Here is a 22,149-nt window from a genome sequence, read left to right as displayed (position 1 = left end):
AAACCAATCAACAATAGTTCAATAAGCGCCTACTAGGTATTAGGCACTGTGTTCTAGGTACAGAGATATAGAGACAAACATGAAACATCTCTGTCCTCAAAGAGGTTAAAGTCTAACAGAAATTATATATATATATATATATATATATGTATATGTATATATACATATACATATACATATACATACATATATAGGTACAGACAAAACATAAAACAAAATAAATACAAGATAACTAGGGGATCAGAGAAGGTCATATGCAGATGGTTGCTAAAAGAGAAAAATGTCACAGGAAAGCAGATCATTTGGCCCATAGGTATGCTAGACTGACAGGAAAAACCTCTGATAAACAGCAAGAGAAAAGTGAGTGCCTTTTAACACAGAAAAGCTTAGGAAAGGAAACTACCTACATTTTCAGCCTTTCAATTGTTAGGGGAATGGCCTCATGATTTGATTGTGTAACGGCTTCATTAAACTGAATTAAAGCAAGAAGTGTGGAATTAGCTCTTAAATTCAAGTAATGTCATTTACATTTTTTTTTAAATTATTAAATTTATTTATTTAACTTTTAACATTCATTTTCACAAAATTTTGGGTTACAAATTTTCTCCCCTTTTATCCCCTCCCCCCCCAAACACCAAGCATTCTAATTGCCCCTATGACCAATCTGCTCTCTCTTCTATCATCCCTCTCTGCCCTTGTCTCCATCTTCTCTTTTGTCCTGTAGGGGCAGATAGCTTTCTATACCCCTTTACCTGCTTTTCTTATTTCCTAGTGGCAAGAACATTACTCGACAGTTGATCCTAACACTTTGAGTTCCAACTTCTCTTCCTCCCTCCCTCCCCACCCCTTCCCTTTGGAAGGCAAGCAATTCAATATAGGCCATATCTGTGTAGTTTTGCAAATGACTTCCATAATAGTTGTGTTGTATAGGACTAACTATATTTCCCTCCATCCTATCCTGTCCCCCATTACTTCTATTCTCTTTTGATCCTATCCCTCCCCATGAGTGTCGACCTCGAATTGCACTCTCCTCCTCATGCCCTCCCTTCTATCATCCCCCCCACCCTGCTTGTCCCCTTATCCCCCACTTTCCTGTATTGTGAGATAGGTTTTCCTACCAAAATGAGTGTGCACTTTATTCTTTTCTTTAGTGGAATGTGATGAGAGTAGACTTCATGTTTTTCTCTCACCTCCCCTCTTTATCCCTCCACTAATGAGTCTTTTGATTGCCTCTTTTATGAGAGATAATTTGCCCCATTCAATTTCTCCCTTTCTCTTCCCAATATATTTCTCTCTCACTGCTTGATTTCATTTTGTTTTAAAGATATGATCCCATCCTATTCAATTCACTCTGTGCACTCTGTCTCTATGTATGTGAGCGTGTGTGCATGTGTAATCCCACCCAGTACCCAGATACTGAAATGTTTCAAGAGTTACAAATATTGTCTTTCCATGTAGGAATGTAAACAGTTCAGCTTTAGTAAGTCCCTTATGACTTCACTTTGCTGTTCACCTTTTCATGGTTCTCTTCATTCTTGTGTTTGAAAGTCAAATTTTCTTTTCAGCTCTGGTCTTTTCATCAAGAATACTTGAAAATCCTCTATTTCATTGAAAGACCATTTTTTCCCCTGAAGTATTATAGTCAGTTTTGCTGGGTAGGTGATTCTTGGTTTTAGTCCTAGTTCCTTTGACTTCTGGAATATACTGTTCCATGCCCTTCGATCCCTTAATGTAGAGGCTGCTAGATCTTGTGTTATCCTGATTGTATTTCCACAATACTTGAATTGTTTCTTTCTAGCTGCCTGCAGTATTTTCTCCTTGACCTGGGAACTCTGGAATTTGGCCACAATGTTCCTAGGAGTTTCTCTTTTTGGATCTCTTTCAGGCGGTGTTCTGTGGATTCCTTGAATATTTATTTTGCCCTCTGGTTCTAGAATCTCAGGGCAGTTTTCCTTGATAATTTCATGAAAGATGATGTCTAGGCTCTTCTTTTGATCATGGCTTTCAGGTAGTCCCATAATTTTTAAATTGTCTCTCCTGGATCTATTTTCCAGGTCTGTTGTTTTTCCAATGAGATATTTCACATTATCTTCCATTTTTCCATTCTTCTCTCTTTGTTCTATGATTTCTTGGTTTTGCATAAAGTCATTAGCCTCCATCTGTGCCATTCTAATTTTGAAAGAACTATTTTCTTCAGTGAGCTTTTGAATCTCCTTTTCCATTTGGCTAATTCTGCTTTTGAAAGCATTCTTCTCCTCATTGGCTTTTTGAACCTCTTTTGCCAATTGAGTTAGGCTAGTTTTTAAGGTGTTAATTTCTTCAACATTTTTTTGGGTCTCCCTTAGCAGGGAGCTGATCTGCTGTTCATGCTTTGACTTCATGTCTCTCATTTCTCTTCCCAGCTTTTCCTCCACCTCTCTAACTTGATTTTCAAAATTCTTTTTGAGCTCTTCCATGGCCTGAGCCCATTGGGTGGGCTGGGACACAGAAGCCTTGATTTCTGTGTCTTTGCCTGATGGTAAGCATTGTTCTTCCTCATCAGAAAGGAAGGGAGGAAATGCCTGTTCGCCAAGAAAGTAACCTTCTATAGTCTTATTTCTTTTCCCTTTTCTGGGCATTTTCCCAGCCAGTGACTTGACCTCTGAATATTTTCCTCACACCCACCTCACCTCCTGATCCTCCCAGGCCGTGTTTGTGGTCTGAGATTCAAATGCTGCTTCCAGCCTCAGGGCTTTTGGCGGGGGCAGGGCTGCTATTCAGTATGAGATTATGTTCTGGTGCTGAGGTCGGGGCAGGGCCACCTCTCAGGCTCAGTTCCCTCAGGGGGTTTATGCACAGACCTTCCGCAATGGATTCAGGCTCCCGCCCGCTTGGGGAGCCCCTGTCTGCAGCCACCTCTCAGCTTCTACCTCCCGGGGGGGGGGGGGGCGGCCTGAATTATGGGGGCACCCCACTCCCCTCTCGACCCGCCAAAGAGACTCTCTCACCCACCCCTGTCACCTGTGGGTGGAGGGACTTGTGCGGCCGCTGGAGATCCCGTCCCTGAAGCCTGCTCGGATCTGTTTCTCTCGGTGCCGCAGCCGTGGCCGCAGCAGGTCTGGGCTGGGCTTTGTGTCTGCAGCGCGACGGACCTTTTGCGAGAGGTTTGCAGATCCCTCTGTGGGTGGAGGGACCCGCGTGGCCGCTGGAGATCCTGTCTGTGAATCCTGCTCGGATCTTTTCCTCTCGGTGCCGCGGCCGCGGCAGGGCTGCACTCAGCTCCCAGTCCCGGCGCCCAGTCCGCAGCGCGAAGGACCCCCCCCCGCGAGAGGTTTGCAGGTCTCTCTGGAACAGAAATCTCCCTCGCTCCAATGTTCCGTGGCCTCTGGGTGCGGAATTCGCCGTGAGTTACTTCCCTGTAGCCGTTCTATGGGTTGTGGGTTCAGAGCTATGTGTATGTGCGTCTTTCTACTCCGCCATCTTGGCTCCGCCCCTGTCATTTACATTTTTGTGGGGCCAAATGACCAACATTAGCACCCATTATCTCTTATTCTCCTACTAGGAAGAAAAGAGAAGGAAAAAAAGACAAGCCAACACAAAAATAAGAAGGATATAGGAAGAGCTGGATTACTCGCATTGGAAAACTACAAGAAAGGCAAGATTAGAAGTTAAGATCAGGCCCCTGGTTACTGAAAATTATGCTGACTGAGGAATCCATTGTTTCTCACACTGCTTGTCAACACTGCTGGGGTGGTATCATCTAGTCTGCAGCTTTTTGATTACCTACAATTTATCCCATAGTTCCCCCTGCTAGCCTTCACCCTATGGGCAGATGAGAGGTGCTGAGGTGCAATGGCCCATCCCTTTTGCTTAAGTGGACCTATATGAATTGTCTTTATCTCATTATGGAAGTTATCAATAAAAATTGGCTCCATCTTGAATCACTTACTGATTCCCAGTGATTAGCCCATCAACATGTTGCTACCTTGATATTAACACTGCCATTCACACTTTGAAAATTATGGAGTGCAAGTATTACTAGAAGTTTTTGTAGCTTTTTCGTAACAATGTAATTTCCCAATGATTATTACTTTTAAGACTATATATTCTCCTATAGTTTCTTAAAGTTCTTAGGAAAAACACTCACAGAGTATTGTGTACTTGTTTGGGGACAAAAAGGATCAGAAAAGAAGGAAACTGAAATTGAATTTCATTCCATAATGGAAATCTATGTGAATGTAGGAATGAAAGAATAAATGAAAAATCCTTTTTCAGCCATTTTTTATTACACACCAAACATCAGGCTAAACACTGGGCACACAACTATAGAAAGAGAGATAGTTTCTGCCCTCAAGTGGTTTACATTCTAATCAGAGACGACAACATAAACGCAGGAGTAGTGGCCCAGGAAGGCTGTTTTAGCTTGGGAAATCAAAGGGATGGTAAGTGGACTGACAAAACACTTTTAAGGAGCAACAAGGATATACTGGTTTCATTATAGTTCTAGAAGTGGAGAAGGGCAAAGAGCATAAGTAGCCAAAGATTCCACAGGAGCTTAAGTATCCATAATTAGCTATCTGATTAACTAGAAGTCCAGGTCACCCAGACAAATTTGCTGGATTACTTCCCTAACACTTAACACTGAAAGATTCTTCTATTATGGGCAGAGATACTGAGATACCATGAGAGCACAGAGCTCTTGCTTATGGCTGGCCTGATCCCTTCCTTTCTTAGAGACCAAATAACTTGGACCTTAACTGTTCCCCATGCCATTCCAAAGTGACGAGAAGGGATGGGGAGAAATACTCATCAGTCACAATAACTTAGTTCCATGGTAATATTTAAATAAAAATAAACCATGTTCTACAAAAATGCCTGTACCTTGAAATATTTGTAAGTAGCATTGCCAAACTGGATTGCAGAAAGAAGATCAATGATTTTAGGTCACATCATAAGGAAATACCACCATAAGGTGGTAACTAACTGGAACTGCACTCAAACCACAAAGCAACAGTGCTCTGATCCTCCAGCACTGGTAAAAACAATTCATTTCTTTATACATTAACTTCAATACCACCGTATTCAAGGATTCATAGCAAAGAATTTAAGGTTTCAACTATATGAATTCTAACTTAAATATTTTACAAGGAAGTTCAACTTGTAAAGGTTTTGAATATTTTGGCCTAAATTAGTTGTAAGCTATCTAAAACTAGAATTTCATTTTGGCTTCTCAGTCACTAAGTATGAAGTATTTGACTTAAGACTAAAATAATGAACCCAAACAAAAATTTTTTGAAGATATGGAAATGGACACAGAATGGTTAAATTCCTTGCCAGTGATCACATCAAATCTAAGCAAAAAATTGCAAGCACAACTGAAACCGTGTCCCACCATTTAGTCACTAAACTTTCTCTTCTCTCTACAGCAATTATCTTTTTAGCTAATTCAACCAACACATCAGTGGCTTTTTCCAATGAGGAAATGGAGCAGCAAAAAACAAAATAAAAAGGGAAAAAAGTGGGGGTGGGGGAAGAGAGGGAAGAAAAATTAGAGGTTATTGAACCAAACTTTTTCCCCTGATAATAATTATACTTGTTAATTTTAAAACAGGGGAAAAAATTAATTTTCAATATGTAAAGCCAAAATAATAATAAACACTACTCTAAAAACTTGGGTTAATAAGATTAATTAATTAGATCACTTCCTCAAGAACACTACACTTTTACCACTCAAACCACTTAGTCCTAGCAATAAAAAGTAAAAGTCTATTCATGACATATATTTTTAAAAATACATAAAACAAAGTATTCTAAGACCTTTGTTTCCATACCAAATATTAGTGTGCTTTCTGAGACATAAAGCAAACTACTGAGGACAACAAATATTTACAAAGATTATTTTGAACTGAATAGAAGTACACTGTATATTTCTAAAGATTAAGTTCTAGTAATATAAAGACACATGAAGAACTTACTGGGAAATGGATTACAAACTTGAGTAATCGCAATGTATATTCAACAGTATACAATAGTTTCTGGAAAAGTGTCGGTTTATGTTTTAAAGTAGAACAGAAAAAAAATGTTGCTGGGACAAATGGCATTTTCACCATGGTTTTCATTGATCAGTCTTGTAATCCATCAAACCAGAGAGACAGAAACCACCCTATCATTACTCAGCCTGTTACAGAAGTGAAATGTTTTCTGTTCCTTTGTACCAACATAAAACAATCAGTGACAGGGGGTGGGTTATAGATAATTTATCAAATGCCTTTGATTAAACACAATTTCCTTTTAAAAACATACCAATAGCTTGCTTTATTCATATGTTCTTGTCAATACTGTCTGCTAAATATTAACCTAACGATACGGACCTCTCCTTCCGTATGGCACACTATGTATGCTGCTACTTTTAGATGCACATACACTGCAAAAACAAACATTAATTCAAAGACTTAAAGAAAAACATTTAAAATGCTATGTCTGGTCAGGTAAACAACCGTACCAGAACAGTACAACTTTCTATAAAACTGATAAAAGCTCATGAAGTAATAGTTAAATATCCTGTCATTCAAAATATATTACTGTATAACTACAAATTCAGGAACATAAACAGGATAAAATAAACGAATTTGTGTGTGTTAGAGAGGTTAAAGGCATGTAATTTTAACTTTGCCTTCTGTTTGGCATTAATACACTTTTCTGTAAGAATTATAGACATTTTAAAGAGTCATACCCAAATTTGGCGGCTATATCATACACTTGCTTTTCATGTTGAAGAACCTTCTCTCGATCTCCTTCAAAGAGTAACGTAGCTACACTTAGCTGGTTGGGATCAAATCCTTTAAACTGAAATGAAAATATTTTTATTAGAACAAATCATACCCTAGAAAATAAAGAGTCAAGGTACATTGTACTCTTCCTCCTCTTTGCCTGCTCTCTCCATCCCCACCAATATATCGACGTTTTTAGTTTACAAAGTATACTTTACATATGAAGACCTCTGCAAAGCATCTGTTATGTGCTCAAGAGTATTTAAAAAAAAAAAAAAAGCTAGGGCCATGTAAGATTATTTACTAAATTCCTAGTTTTTAGTTCTACTATTTATTTCATCAGTGTTTGTTGATCAGAGAGTAGTGAGTAAATGAATGACAAACAAGTTTCATAAATTACAGCCACTGTGTAGACATGCATATAGAAAGGCAGACTCCCTATAAAACACTTGTTGCTTCACTCTGTTTTGCCTTGGGGATATTCTCTGTAGAAGATGTCTGTGCCAGCAACTTTCTCTGCTTCTCAAGCACAAAGACTATTTTCTAAATTCCTTTACTGTAACTTCAATCCACTGACATGTCTGGTAAAGTAAGGTAGGAACTTGCATGTTCCTCCAAAACTGCCAAGAAAAACTGAATAAAATACGCCAACTAGCAGTGAAGAATTACTGAATATTCAGTAAAAAGTTGCTAGAAAGATGAATGTTTCCACATTTCATCCTTTTGATAATACAGCTACTAGAAGAAAAAGAACCAAAGGTTAAGATTAGCAAAAGAGAGAGAAAAATACAGTAGAAGAAAAAGCTGGAAAAGAATGATTGACCAAACAAGGCTAGAAGATACGATTATGTAATCCAGTAAATGGGCACCTAGGTGGCACAGTCTCATCTTACTGAGTTCAAATCCAGCCTCAGACATATAGCAGCTGAGTGACCCTGGGCAAGTCACTTAACCCTGTCTGCCTCAGTTTCTTCATCTGTAAAATGATCTGAAGAAGGAAATGGCAAACCACTCCAGTACTATTGCCCAGAAAATCCAAAATGGAGTTACAAAGAGTCAGACATGACTGAAAACGAACGACAACAATCATGTAAATACTGTTGGGTTTGGAGTCATAGGCAGTGGTCTGAATCTCTGTTCTGACCCTGGGCTAGTAACAACTTCTCCGAGCTTCAATTTCTTCATCTATAAAATGGAAATAACAACACCTGACCTGCCAACCTCACAAGTTTCCTGTAAGGATCAAATGAAATAACTTATTTAAAGTATATTCTCTCTAGTCCTGGAGTATCCACTCAAGCCAATCACCCTAGCTCCTTCCCTACTAGAAACTAGTCTTCACGCCTTTAACCTTTCTAGGCTCTGATAGGATAGCTTTGGCCTTATCTTTCTCAGTGCCTGAAATACAGTGCTTCATAAATGCTTGAATTCAGCAATATCACTTCTAGGACTGTATCCCAAAGAGATCATAAAAATGGGAAAGGGTTCCACATGTACAAAAATATTTATAGCAGCTCTTTTTGTGGAGGCCCAAAACTGGAAATTGAAGAGATGTTCATCAATTGGGGAATGGCTGAACAAGTTGTGGTATATGAATGTAAGGGAATACTATTGTGCTATAAGAAATATTGAACAGGAAGACTTTCCAGGCCTGGAAAGACTTATATGAACTGATGCTGAGTGAAAGGAGAAGAACCAGGAGAACTTTGTACACAGCAAAAACCACAGCATGACAGGAATTTTTCTGGTAGTGCTTCTTAGCAATGCAAGGACCTAAAAAATTCCCAATGAACTTTTGAGGGAAAATGTCTTCCACATCCAAAGAAAGAACTATGGAAATGGATCGCAGAATGCAGCAGACCATTTTCTCTTGTATTATGTTTTGTTTTGTTATGGTTCATGGTTTGTTCCATTCATTTTAATTCTTCTATACAACATGACTATGGTGAAATTATATTTAATAGGAATATATGTGTAGAACCTATATAAGATTGCAAGCCATCTCAGAGAGGGAGTGGAGAGGGAAGGGAAAAAATCGAAGATATACGAAAGTGATTACAGAACACTGAAAACAAAATATTTATTTAAAAAAATTCAGGAACAGAAAAAAAAATAATGTACACAGAGAGCCTATATCAGATTGCAGGCCATCTTGGGGAGGGAGTGGGAAAAAAATTTAAAACTTATGGAAGTGAGTGTTGAAGACTAAAATAAATTAACTAAATAAATAAATAAATGCTCTGTTCAGCTAGCTTATAAATGAGTAGCAGCAGCAGTAATTAATTTTTTAAAATAAGTTTAGTACTATTACTCTGAAGAATAAAAATAAATATAAATCTTACTCCTATATCAGTTGTAAAAATGGCTTACGTAAAAAACAAAGTATCAATAACGGAAAAAGAGAACCTTTGGAGTCCCAAGGAGCTACAAAAAAAAATAAACTTCAGCTCCTGAGAAATTTAAATGGTTGCTAACTTTGATTCATATGGAAAAACATCAAAGGTAAAAGCAAGGATCTACCACACAACTCTGACATCTTTAAAAACTAAAATGAAAATAACTAAAACAATGAGTTTATACTTTGGAGATTTATTAAAATATTCCTTCATTAAAGTCCTGCTTTAACACTTTAGGCTAACACTATCCTGAAAAGCTGGAAAGGCTTTGAATAGATGAAGGCAATGGGTTAGGCGTTTATTAATCAAGAACCAATCTGGATGAGCCTGGAGAAGAAAGGGATGGCTGCCTGTGACGAATTTTTTCAGCCACAGCAACTTAACTACACTCTCTACTACAAGGTAGAGGAAGCATATGCCGTACATTGCTAGACAAAGTACTGCCACAGATATCATGGATCTTGGAACTATTAAATAACAATAGAATCTTACACCAAAAGTCTTGAATGGATCTAGGAGTATATGGCTATACTCCTACATATATATATATAGTATATACTAGGAGTATATGACACTAAACTTCCAAATGCTATGAGACTTAGTAATACCTTCCAGAAAACCCTTATGATGAATCTTCAAAATGCAAACAAGTTAACACAGAAAATAATCTTTGTCAAGTTCAGGTTGTATTAAATAGCCAGTATAGTACCCTATTTTGACTTGAGTCTATGAAAATAAAATGTCCTGGTTCTTCAGAAGCCTCTGAATTGACAATCTTGGTAACCAAAAGACTATATTACACTTGGAGTGAAGGAATTAAAGACAAGAAGGAATTAAAAACAACAATAATAAATGTTTTTAGGGGCAAAGTATGGATTTTGTTAAATTAGACTTTTTAGTAATGTCAAAAACCAACAAAGAAATGTCAATAATTAATTATAATAGCTATAATTGGTAACAACAAAATATTATGGCTGTAATTGAAGAAAATCTTATAATAAACAACAAAGGACTTCCTAATGGAGAGTTCATGTAAGATATCTAACAAAATAGCTAATGAAAAAGAGAGGGAAAAGTTCCATTTCAGACTAAGCCTAAAGTAAACAACAATTCTATTTCTAAAAAAAATTTTTAGCCTTTTGTCTTTAGATTGGTTATTTCCTAATATAATCCCTATCCTTTCTTTCCACCACACTGAACCCTCTCTTATAACAAAAAAAACAAAAAGTTAAACACAGCCAATGGACACAGTGACTCCGTGGGAATATTGCACCATTCTGCCAACAGTCTACCACCTTCTGCTAAGAGAAAAAAGTTCTTGTGTCTTCAACTGTTCCTCAGAACCAGGCCTGATTACTACTCTATTTCATAAATAGTCTTCAACAGCAAAGCATATATAATAAGCAATTCCAATGGCAATTTCCTGCTTACCAGGATCCCTGATGGACCTAAGAAACCTCTCTTATAAGATACCTGTCAGATGGTATGTAGTGATGCTACATGGAAAAATCAAAAGACCAATGACAGATAGATCTTGACAACTACCCAAAGTAAGTGACAACTTCAAGAAAGGACTGCACAAAACAAAAATTCTTCCATACTCATATCCCATAGAAAATTCAAATTATTTTGCATGCTACTGATAAACTTTAATGTTAATAACTGCAGCCAAATTAAAATACAAGTTTCAGCTAATGTCATCTTGACAATATAATGAAATAGAGGCAAATAAGTTATAATATAAAGAAGCTTTATCTAAATTAAGCACAGAGAATGCACATTTGTTGCCTAAGCTATTAAATGTTCTGACTCAGTTTCAGTAGAAGGGATATGGAATTTTGATGAGTCACAACTATGCAAGATTACCACTGCCCCAGATAAAATGATATTGGATAAGAAGCAAAACCAGGTTGGAATTATCATCCCTCCTACAGGATAAAAAAAAATTATGTGGATAATCACCAGAAGGTATCAGAATTTTGCTACTTAGTTTATCTTGTCTTAGTCTAAGACAAATCATGAGGGTATGTTGTCTCCCTACAATATCTGAACCAACATAAATTTTAAGACCTACTCACCTAAATAATACTATACAAAGAAAGTAATTTCTGACAGTATATTTATTTCTAATCTAGAAAAGTGACCCCCAAAATTAATATTAGGGTACCTTCACTACTCCCATTCTCAAAATAAATATTGTGTATTAATAAAGAACATAAAAAGGTTACAAGGAGGTAAATGTATTTTCTCTGAAGAAAAAAAACTTAAAACAAGAAAGCAGACCTGTGCTTAATAATATAAAATTTTCACTTGTACAGCATAAATAATTTTCCATAAGGGTTTAAAGTGGTTCTATGGGCTTTTAAGAATTTCTAAGATATATAGCATTGATATTTTTTTAAATTTAGAAAATAAATACCTTTGTGATGTAAAATTTTTTCAATCCATCCAAAAATGATGTAAAAATAGAGGAAACCTGAGGTTTAAGAGCAAGACCTAAAGTAGGGGGAAAGAGATGTACACTTTAAAGCAATAGCAAAACTTATGATTTTCAAACAGCAAAAATATTAAATATAACTTTCAGAGTCTACTAAATATTTTTTAATGTTTTTGAACTAGAGAGTTAAAAAAATTCCCAACGGAATTGACATACTTTATCAAAAGAAAATAAGAAAAATCTTATATTTCCAAGGCCCATTTTCACATTAAAAAAAAAAAAGATATATAACTAAAGGTAATTAATACTAAATCTAGGTTGGGTTATCTTTCAATGACATAGTATAAGCAACTTTATTTCATTAAGAACAGCCAATGGTAACTAGTTTCATTTTTTTTAATTATTCAGAAACCATTCAGATCAATAACCAAAAATGGAGTCAATATCAAGTTTAGTTTAGAGTTTTTTTCTTAACAGTTATGCCACTCACGCAGAATTCTTGGCATAAAACTAGTAATTGCTTCTTTAATTACACGCGGAGAATTAAAATTGCCAGAATAGCATAAATGGTGTCTCAGAGTCTGTTAAATTAACATCTTTGCCTCGGGACTGAGCTTAATTGAGATGAAAGCCTTTTACTGTTTTTCCATTGTTTTCTGTTAGCAGCAACTTCTAAAAACTCCCATGACTGCTCCATTTTAAGGACTATGCATCTGGCCTTCATGCTATGAGCCCAATTCATAAAAAGGTTGAGCACCATTTATGTGGTATTTTTAAGTCCTATTAGAACTACTTTAAAAAACCTAAATCCTTAAAATCTGAAAAGAGAAAACCAGCAGAAGCATTCTACCAAACTACAAAAAGTTCCTTGCAACAATGGATTAAAAATCTTTTTATTAACGATATTTTTACACTGGCATTAAATTACTGTTTCTCTTGGTCGTCTGAAATAAAATCAATGAAATTCCTTTATCTAATATATTTCTATTGATTTTCAATAAGAAATCTTGTGAAATCAAAAGATCAACATAATGATATTGTGTGATAAATAAGTGAATTTTTATACTTCAACATATCAAGACCCGTGATTTCACCATTTTAGGTAACTCCCCTAGCAACACAGATCATAAAACCCTTCTTTCAGTTAGTCGTTGGTCTTTGAAAGAAAAAAATAATCTATTATCCTTCAATCAATCTGATGATGAACCTTTCTGATAATAATTAAGCCAGTTCTCAGACACCCTCTACTGGAGCTGGCGCACAAATCCTTTCCAACTTTATTAGGTCTGCCAAAGCTTGCGCTCCACTGGCATAGCCCTGAGGGAGACCACAATACGCCAGCAGAGAGATATCTGTTTCTTATTATATTTTGAGTTCCTGGATCATTAATAAGGGAAATTCTGTTTAGTAAAATTTTTACACTAATATTCCTTTGGAATAAATTACCTTCAATTTTTTTCTAGTACATATCCTGATAGGCATCATAAGGCAGAGACTGAACTTAAAAACTTACTTAGCATTAAACTGGAACTTTGATTTGGAAACATTTCCTATCCATAGCCTCTATTCCAAAAGGATAATAAAAACAACTTACAAGAGCAACACCTATGTTTGGGAGAGATTAACTTCTGTCTATTGGTATTTTAATGGGTAAAGCAACTGTTTATCAGAATATATTAATTGCAATATTTGTTTCTAAATTGATGTTGCCTAATTTAAGAATGCTCATTTTATAGATACTGTTTTATCTCATTTGGTCAACAAAAGGAAATACTCCCTAATTACAGTATCTATACACTTTGATATGTTAGTGTATCAACATATTTATTGAATACCTATATTTAGCTCAGGTCTGCACTAGACGTCATCCACAATTTCCTCTCATCTTTGCTAGTTTATAATTGTGGTACAAGACAAGAGGGTAAAAACTATGATGTAGACAATAAGGCAAATGAAAGCACCTATGTAAGTAATCACACACATATGTGACATGATTGGAGGATAAATAGATTAGAAGATGTCCAGGTGGGAGTTCCTAAGATGAATCCCAACAAGTTCTCAGGTATATTTCTAAAAGGTTGAGAAATACCACAAAAACTGGGCATGTCATTGCTTATTTTGTACTCCCAAAGTTGGTTCACTGTCCTTTTTGGACTTTATAGTTTTGTTACTGAGGGGGAAATGAGATCCTATTACTACTAAAGATAAATGTTATGGGAAATGCAAGTTGCTGCTCCCCGAATTTCAAAGGAATGTACGGTACAGAAAAAATGGAAGTGTTCAGCACTAAGCTTCATCTAGAAAGATTTTGTTGATGATTCTGTTTTGACAAAACAGGTACTTTCCAACAAATCCCAAACAAAACCATATCCACAGAGAAGGCGTATAACTTAATAGAAAGAAAACTGGCTTTGGATACTGGTTATGCAAACCTGGGCAAGTCACTGACAAGCTCAGTGCCCTAGGCAATATTTTAAGAACACTGTTGCAGAGCACTGGAATATTCTTGCACTGATAAAAAAGTTATAGTTTTATCTGAACATTCACAATACTAAGAAAGGATTTTTATTTCTGAAGAGAAAATCTAGTCAGAAAGCCTCTGATATTTTAAATGGTAGTGAAAAAATAATTTAATGAATGCAACATGACTGAGAAAAGAAATCATACCTAATAAAAGTGGCAAGTCTATTTATTCTCTCAAATAATTAATAAAATGTATAGGAATAGAATATAGTGACTGCTCTTGAACAATCCTAAAAGTAGCTCAGAAATTTCTCAATGCCATTAACTTCATGATTCCCTGGGATGATATAACATTTTCTGTCCTAAGAATTTTCAAAAGGCAGGTTTGTTTTATTGTAAATTTTTGTTTTGGATCAAATTGTACATTTTGTCATAAAATCTACTAAAATCACACACACACACAGATATATATAAAACATTTTCACTAACAAATCTAATGACAGGTGTTAGAATGGAGATTCTATTTACAAAATCAGTGCTGAATCTGGCAAAGTTCATACTGAGAACTGCAGTACACAACTCAGAAAGTCTCATTATATATTATTGTGTTATACATTACCTATATATGCATAATGCATAAAAAAATGAAATGCAGATAAGTGAAGTAGAAATTAAATTTCTTTCAGCTACTAAATTATTGAATAAGTCAAAGAATTAATCATTTGTATGTAGCTAGAAGAATTTTTTAAACTTTTAGTCCAAATAGCTACAGATACAATCTGTTACACCTATGATCGTTCCCCAACGAATTCATCTAAATTATACCTCTACATATGACACAATGAATTGATTTATCCTGTCTTTCAGTGTTTTGGTCTATTTCTAATAAACATATTTGCTTTAGTGTACAGGTACTAACCTTTTTTGACCATGAACCCTTTTGTCAGTCTGTTGAATCGTATGAACCCTTTCTCAGAATATTTTGCTGCCTTCATTTCTAACTGAAAGAAATGCTGAATTTTTTTTCCCATTCAAGTTCACAGAAATCTATCCTCAGGCTAAGAAATTTGGCTCTACAGAAATTATAAAGAATGTATGATCTAATAAGCTAAAATTTTAATAAACTAAACATTTCCTGTAAAAACATCATAGAAATAAAAAACTGAGGTCAGATGGCTGAAATTTTGTAAAACATTTTTAAACAAACAAACAACAAAAAAGGGGACATGCGAATTTTAAGAATGTCTAAGTTGACAAACAACTATTCCTTAACTTACCAAACTGAAACTGCAAATTGTCCATGAGACGAATTGATGCAGGAGCACATCTCTGTTCAAAGAGAAAGACACTAAAATGGATTTTAAAATGTCCACTACTCAAAGAGAATATTTGTCCAGAGAGGAAATGTATTTGTCCAAATGTATTATGTCAAGTAAACAAGAGTTTCACTAATATGAGAGAAGTTTCCTAGTATTTTGTACAAAGTCAAATAAAGCATGATGAAAAATATAAGCAAGAAAGGCAGGAAGACAAAATCAAAGAAAAGAAAACCTGGATCAATTATCCAATGAGGGAAGGTATGTTGGCTCATTTTTTTTGTATTTTTTTAAACAAGAAGGTTAGCCTAATGCTATTAAGATAAAACAGAAATAGTCCACAAGGCAAAATCCTAAAGGAAATTACTCTAAAATTAAACCATGAGACAAGCATAATAAAAACTAAGTAAGTTTCCTAGAGTATTACACTTAATCACTACTGAATTTCTGTCATCTGGCACACACTGTTCCTAAAACATTGGCACACATAAGGAGAGTTACTGGAAGTTTTTGTGAAGTAGAACATTTTAATTCTTTTAAATTTATCTGCAATAAATACCATTATAAAATGATATTCTACATATTTTGAACTAATAATGTGAAATACATGACCTATGATTAATCCCCTTTTAGATTCCCTTTAGTTCATTTCAACAGGAAAACCACACAGAGTTCCTAGAATTTAAAAATCTTTTAATTGGGGGGACAGAGACAACAAAGTATTTATCAGTTTTCAAAAGCAAACTAAAACTAAAAAACCCACAACATATTAATAAAATGATATATTATTTCCATGTGCTGGTGAAAAACAGGTAGACACTTTTTAAAAAACCCAACATGTTGTTCTCAAGTCATCAAGCTCCAAGTTAGTTAAATTCTCTACACTGAAATAAAATGAACTGCATTACAAACGAACTTCTTAGCTTTTGCATAAAATTTTGAAGCAACCAAATTGTTATTAACTATGTTTAAGTCACAAAATTATAACACTAAATAACTTTACACATTTTCATAATTTAAAGCAGGGTCATTTGCCAGTCATTAACATTAGGCTTAATAATTTTTTAAAAATACATTAACTGTAAAACATGAAAAAGAAAACATTCACATCTTGCCATTAGCAATACTTAGAAATATTATGCATCACAGAAATTACAAGTCTTTAAAATCAAAATGGCAAAGTTTATTGTTATTTTACATGTTACAGAATCTATTTCTTCACTTTTCACACTAAATACCAAAATTAATTCAATATAAAGAAAGTCACAATGGATCTAGAGAAAGGGAATTTACAAATTCATAATAATACCTTTTACTCACATAGTACTTGACCCTTTTCCACAGGACAACCCTTTTAAGACATCATCATACCTATTTTATACCTATTTTATCATCCATCAAGGAAAACTGTGGTTCAGAAAGAGTTAAATGACTCAAAATCATGTAACTGGTCAGTGTAAAATCTGAGAACTGAGCAGGATTTCCCACTGTAATTGTCTTACCAATGTATCATGCTGCCTTTATATGCATAATAAAAATCTCAAAGTAAAATTAATTATAAAGCATTTGGTACATATATCATATACAATAACGTTCTGAGTAATGCCTTAAAGGAAAAGTAAAAATTTAATATTTTAACAATTTTAAGCAATCAAGTTTTAGCTACGTTGGTAAATATGCAAATACTTAAGGAACTATAATTTTTTCGGAGTGGGAAAACTCTTAGAGTGGTAATAGCCTTCATTAAAATCACCACCCCTCTGTGACTTAAGAGACAAGTCCTTGTACACTGTCTAAATCACAGAGGTTGAACAACTTGTCCAGAATCACACTGATATTAAGGAGCAGGCTTTTATCTATTGACATATAAATTTTTTTTGGATATTTTACTACAATTTATCCCATCTGCACAATTGTAATTTAAAAATAATTACATGGAAAATTAAAATTTTACTTTGAAATAAAAATTTTCATGCTACTATCTCTATTTTCTTTGCCTCATGGATAAAAAATAAATTAGTGTTATTAATTAATACAGTTTTTGGCCCTCGAAGCAATTCTTAAATCCCAGTCTTTCTAGTGTTAAGTGCCAGAAGATTTGAAATTTGGGTCTCCCTGACTCCAAGCTTACCACTCTACTTACTATGCTGCCTCTATGTTACATAAGTGGATAAAGAAAAAAAATTTTGGTTTAACTCTATTATTGATGATGATGATAATTGATCATTTGACATATTTACAGCTTATGAAGCATACTTTCCACATTCTAATGAATGAATAAAAAATATTTATTAAGCACCATGCCAAGTAGTAGGGATAAAAACAGAAAAAAGCAAGACAGTTTCTGCTCTTGAGGAAAGGAAAGTTTCTGCTCTTTTCAGTGATGTCAGATGGAAAGGCCTAGGGATCCTTATGTTGCAAACATAAAGCAGATGGCCATGTATCTTTTTCAATATCATTTCAATTGCAAAAAATATATCTGTTCTGAAATTGTACCATTTGACAATGCCCAGGACTTTGGTGTTGAGAATTTCCTTTCTGGGCCTACCACAGCTGTGGCTGAAGAGGAAGCATAGGCCTATAGTCCCAGTAAAAGCAGTTATCCAGTCACATCTTTATAGGATTAATTTCGTAAATGATGCTATGAGGGCTGGGCTAACACCAGAGTTATTCAATTCCCATATCTCTTGAACTCAGGGCCCTGGGTTATCACTATCAAAATTACAGGGGGTATGATGGTCAAAGCGGTAGTGGAGGACTAAGCATACACTGCCTTCTACCATAGGGTTTGTTGGCCAGGATGATGGTTGCGGGGGTTGGGGAGGGGGAGACCAGGCTGGGAGTAGGACTAGTATTCTAGGGGGCACTGCTATTCCTGAGGTTCTTGTCAAGTAGGTATTGTAAAAGTTATTATTACTAGGTTTCTATAAAGAAACAAAGGGATCAAAGTAGTATAAGTGGCCCACTGGCATATGATTACAAAATATATAATCCAGGACTTTGAATTAGGGAACTTGGGATTCAAATTTTAGTGTTCATTCCAAGTTACAAATCCCAAAGCAAGTACAAAGATATATTATATACTTCAGGCTGGATAAAGTAACACTCAGACCAGTTTCCCAAATACCAAAGGAAAATAAGTTTTCTCTCCATCTAGTTATTTAAATATCATCTCAATACCTAAAAACAAAACCTAGCCATTGTAATAAATAAATTAGGTAATGCATGCCAGTCAAAATCCAATGTGTATAATGATTTCAATGGTATTAAAATTATTTTTCATTAAAAAACAAAACTGGTGATAAATAGCCTAGTAAAGCACCTTTTATATTAGTAATACATTTCATATCTAGAAATCCAAAATAACTCTTTCCTAATCTCTTATCCTCTTGCTCTGCTCAGGCTTTTTTATCCTTTTGATGTATCTCAAATAGGAAACAGTAAATATGGCTCCAAAGATGAGAAAAGTAAAGGAAAACCATTTTACTATAAATGTGCTTAACAACTTGATGATCCTTTTTATCATGTGGGTTTTTTTCCCCTCCACTTAGAGGTTTGGGTTTTGATATTAACTTTATAGACAAGGTTAATTAAGTAGTGTTTTGGTCATCCTGACAGAAAACCCAGCAAAAAATTTTTTTCTTCAAAATTAAAAACAGCAAAAATACTAACTGATGCTCTAAATTCAATCTAACACTCTTCACTCAAGCAAGGTCAGAAATATAACAGAGATGAAAATTAAAAAAAATCAGTTATTTGCTTTAAGTGACCTCTGCTGGTAGGTCTGTAGAATCACCTTGAAAGGTTGAACCCATTTTTTTTAATTGTTTGAAGGAAAAAGGACCTGACATAATAACAGAACTTCAGGGAATCTGGAACAGTCAAACAAAACAAGCTTATGCCCAATCTGTGTACTAAATGATAACAACTTTTTTTCTAGTTTAATAGAAATGAGACCTTCACAGAGTCACTTTACCATTATCAATTTGTACTGCATACTTAAATGATCAGTAGAAAGTTATGGAAAATGTGGTAACAATAAATGCTAAAAGGTTAACATTTGCATTTTTCTTCTAAACAAAAGAAGCATAAATAGATTTGTATTAGCCTCCTAAAAACTGAACATTAATTTAACCATATAAAATTGCTAGTGTCTTCTTATAGCCCTTTTCAAGACAGCAAAGCTAAGAGGCTGACTTAGAGTGCCAGAAAAATAGAAAATCATTTTTTAATATTTTTAGGACTCAGAATTGACATTTTATAACAAATAACAAAGGTATGGGTCAATCTCAACAAAAAAATCATCAACAAAAAATTTTCCCAACAATTATATACTTTATTACTAAACATCTGAAGATAGTGGAAAAATGATTAACAAAAGTCAGTTAATCTCAATTTCTGCTCCTCAACTATTTAGAAGAGAATCAGAATTGGACCATGTACATTATCCTCAAGCAGAACAAGGATGAGAGATTGCTACTTGGGATAGAACAGACTGGGGAGAGAGGAAGGGAACCTGCAATCTTTCTGTGAAAATATCAGTTTGGTTACTCAAGTAACATAATTTAAGCATATACTTACAAAAATTAGTGGTAACAATAAGTAATTTAAATTATAATCTCCTAGTGGGCAGGAACCAGGTCCACTTAACTTGGACAGAATTGATAACATACTGTCAGATAATACTGAGTTTTAAAATAATTCAAAAATGAATATCCTTAAGTATATCTTGTAAAGTCAATGTAAGAGTATTTCTCCTACTTTAATGATATGAGACACCTGAATTTTCTGATGGAAAAAAATGATTATATAGTGACCATGAGCTCCTCTTGCTAACAAATTGCTACTGTTGCCACTGATTTTTAAAGTTAAAAATCTAGATTTGTAATAATAAACCCTATGGTGCATCTAGGGCTATCAGTATCTCTAACTATATTAAATTCATTTTTCAAGTGCCACCTTACCTTACAAGATCAACAATAATAACAAAAACAGAAGTCTTCTTTCAATGGTTGAGTTCCCTACCTACCTTCAAACAGTTTGAAAAAGCTTGAAAAAGTTCTAAATAGTTTGAATTTGTTTTCAAATAGTTTGAAAAAGAAATTCTCTTCACAAAAAGACTTATATGACCAAAGTAATCTAGAGTGGAAGGAAAATGACTAAAATATTTTCCTCCTAATGAAAAGTGGAATGTTATATAGAGTTGATTAGCTCTCATAAAACTAAAGTTGCATAAATAAGCACCTCATAGTCAAAAGCTTGGCATGTTGTTGGGTACAGTTCATAAAAATAAGAGGCATCAACAGAACATATAGGTAATGAATATAATACTAATATAGCAAATAGACATACAGCTAAGTTAATTTTTGAGCTAGACAATACGTCTGCTTTAGACAAAAAGGGTAGAGAAAATTTTACACCAACTCTAAATCTCTGTCCCTGTAAAAAGTTAACTGCTTCCAAAATTTTTTACTTTGCCTAATATAGAATTAAATGTCCTAACAAAGGATTTAACTTTAACTTTTCTCCAGTAAGCCAGGGATACTGGCAATACTGGGAGGGAGGAAGAAAGGAAGGGAGGGAGGGAGGAAGGGAGGGAGGAAGGAAGGAAGGAAGGAAGGAAGGAAGGAAGGAAGGAAGGAAGGAAGGAAGGAAGGAAGGAAGGAAGGAAGGAAGGAAGGAAGGAAGGAAGGAAGGAAGGAAAGAAGGAAGGAATCAGTGAGTTCACATTCCTCTACATCTAAGTGAATTCCAGTGTAAAGTTCCATGCATTGTTTTTTTTTTTTTAGTGAAAAAAACAATCTACTTCTACTTCTACAAATCCTAATGTTAAGCTTTCCTGTTTAATTTAGTTTGTGGCAGGGCAAGGGAAGGGGACAGTTTGGGGAGTCCACACCTATGAAAACTTAGGGAACTCCTGATGTGGGAATTCTTTCCATGCTACAGATTTACAGTTCCTTCGTACGGTAGAGTCAATTTCCCAGAGTACTGAGAGACTAAGTGACTTACCCACAGTCACAAAACCATTGTGTGCCAGAGGCATAACTTGGTCCCAGGCTATCCTGGCTCTAAGGCTGACGTTCTAGCCATGCTTACTAAATGAAAAACTTAATTAAGTAAAAAGTTATTTGAAACTGTGAAGTTCACAGTAGATACCAAAGTCCCAATCTGGCACAACTAAGGGTATACAAAAGTTTCTTTAGAGGTTAATGGTTCTAATGATTTAGTTTTATATATTCTAAAACTAAGAAATTTATTCTAATAATGGCTCTAATAATTTAATTTTATATATTCTTATAATTTATATTCTAACAATGATTTCTAAAAACTTATTACATTTTCTAATAATTTAGTTTATTTCATTTTATGTATAATTTAGTTGTATGTAGAAAAATAATCTTTTAGTTCTATGAATATTAGAATCTCGAGAATTTGCAAATAAAGAATATAAACAGTAACATATAGCACATAAATACTTTATATTCACTGAAATGGTCTCCTCTAATAATTCATAGCCCAATTTGCTAGTTTTGTTTATAGACTAAAAAAATTAAACCTTCTCTACCCGATAAAAATTTTTTTCTATTCTTAAAGAACAAAAACAAACAAAAAAAATCCAAAAGGCACATCACTACCATCATAATAAAAGTCAATGGAATGAGAAAGTTATAAAACATTATGCCTGGTAATAGGATTAGATGGTGAATACCTAAATAACTGTCATAATTACTTTCGTGTGGGAAGTGGGAGGAAGACAAGAACGGGAGGGGATATAGGCATTTCCTAAG

General features: G+C 34.7%; 1 protein-coding gene across 2 annotated transcripts in view; it reads right to left on the bottom strand.

The window, feature by feature from the left end:
• Window positions 1-22,149, bottom strand: part of AGPS (alkylglycerone phosphate synthase) — a 151,598-nt gene that overhangs the window by 43,581 nt on the left and 85,868 nt on the right. For both annotated transcript variants that reach the window (XR_011967704.1, XM_072612420.1), the window contains exons 12-14: window positions 15,323-15,374; window positions 11,565-11,641; window positions 6,713-6,825 (exon numbers count right to left, since the gene is read on the bottom strand). Coding sequence is in view for 1 of the 2 variants with exons in the window: in XM_072612420.1 (XP_072468521.1) it covers window positions 6,713-6,825; window positions 11,565-11,641; window positions 15,323-15,374 (242 nt within the window). In the remaining variant the exon portion in view is untranslated. The remainder of the gene's footprint in view (window positions 1-6,712; window positions 6,826-11,564; window positions 11,642-15,322; window positions 15,375-22,149) is intronic.

Source organism: Notamacropus eugenii, chromosome 5 (genome assembly GCF_028372415.1).
Source record: "Notamacropus eugenii isolate mMacEug1 chromosome 5, mMacEug1.pri_v2, whole genome shotgun sequence".
NCBI lineage: Eukaryota > Metazoa > Chordata > Mammalia > Diprotodontia > Macropodidae > Notamacropus > Notamacropus eugenii.
The sequence above is the reverse complement of the archived record's forward strand: the minus strand, read 5'-3'. Positions and strand labels throughout refer to the sequence as shown.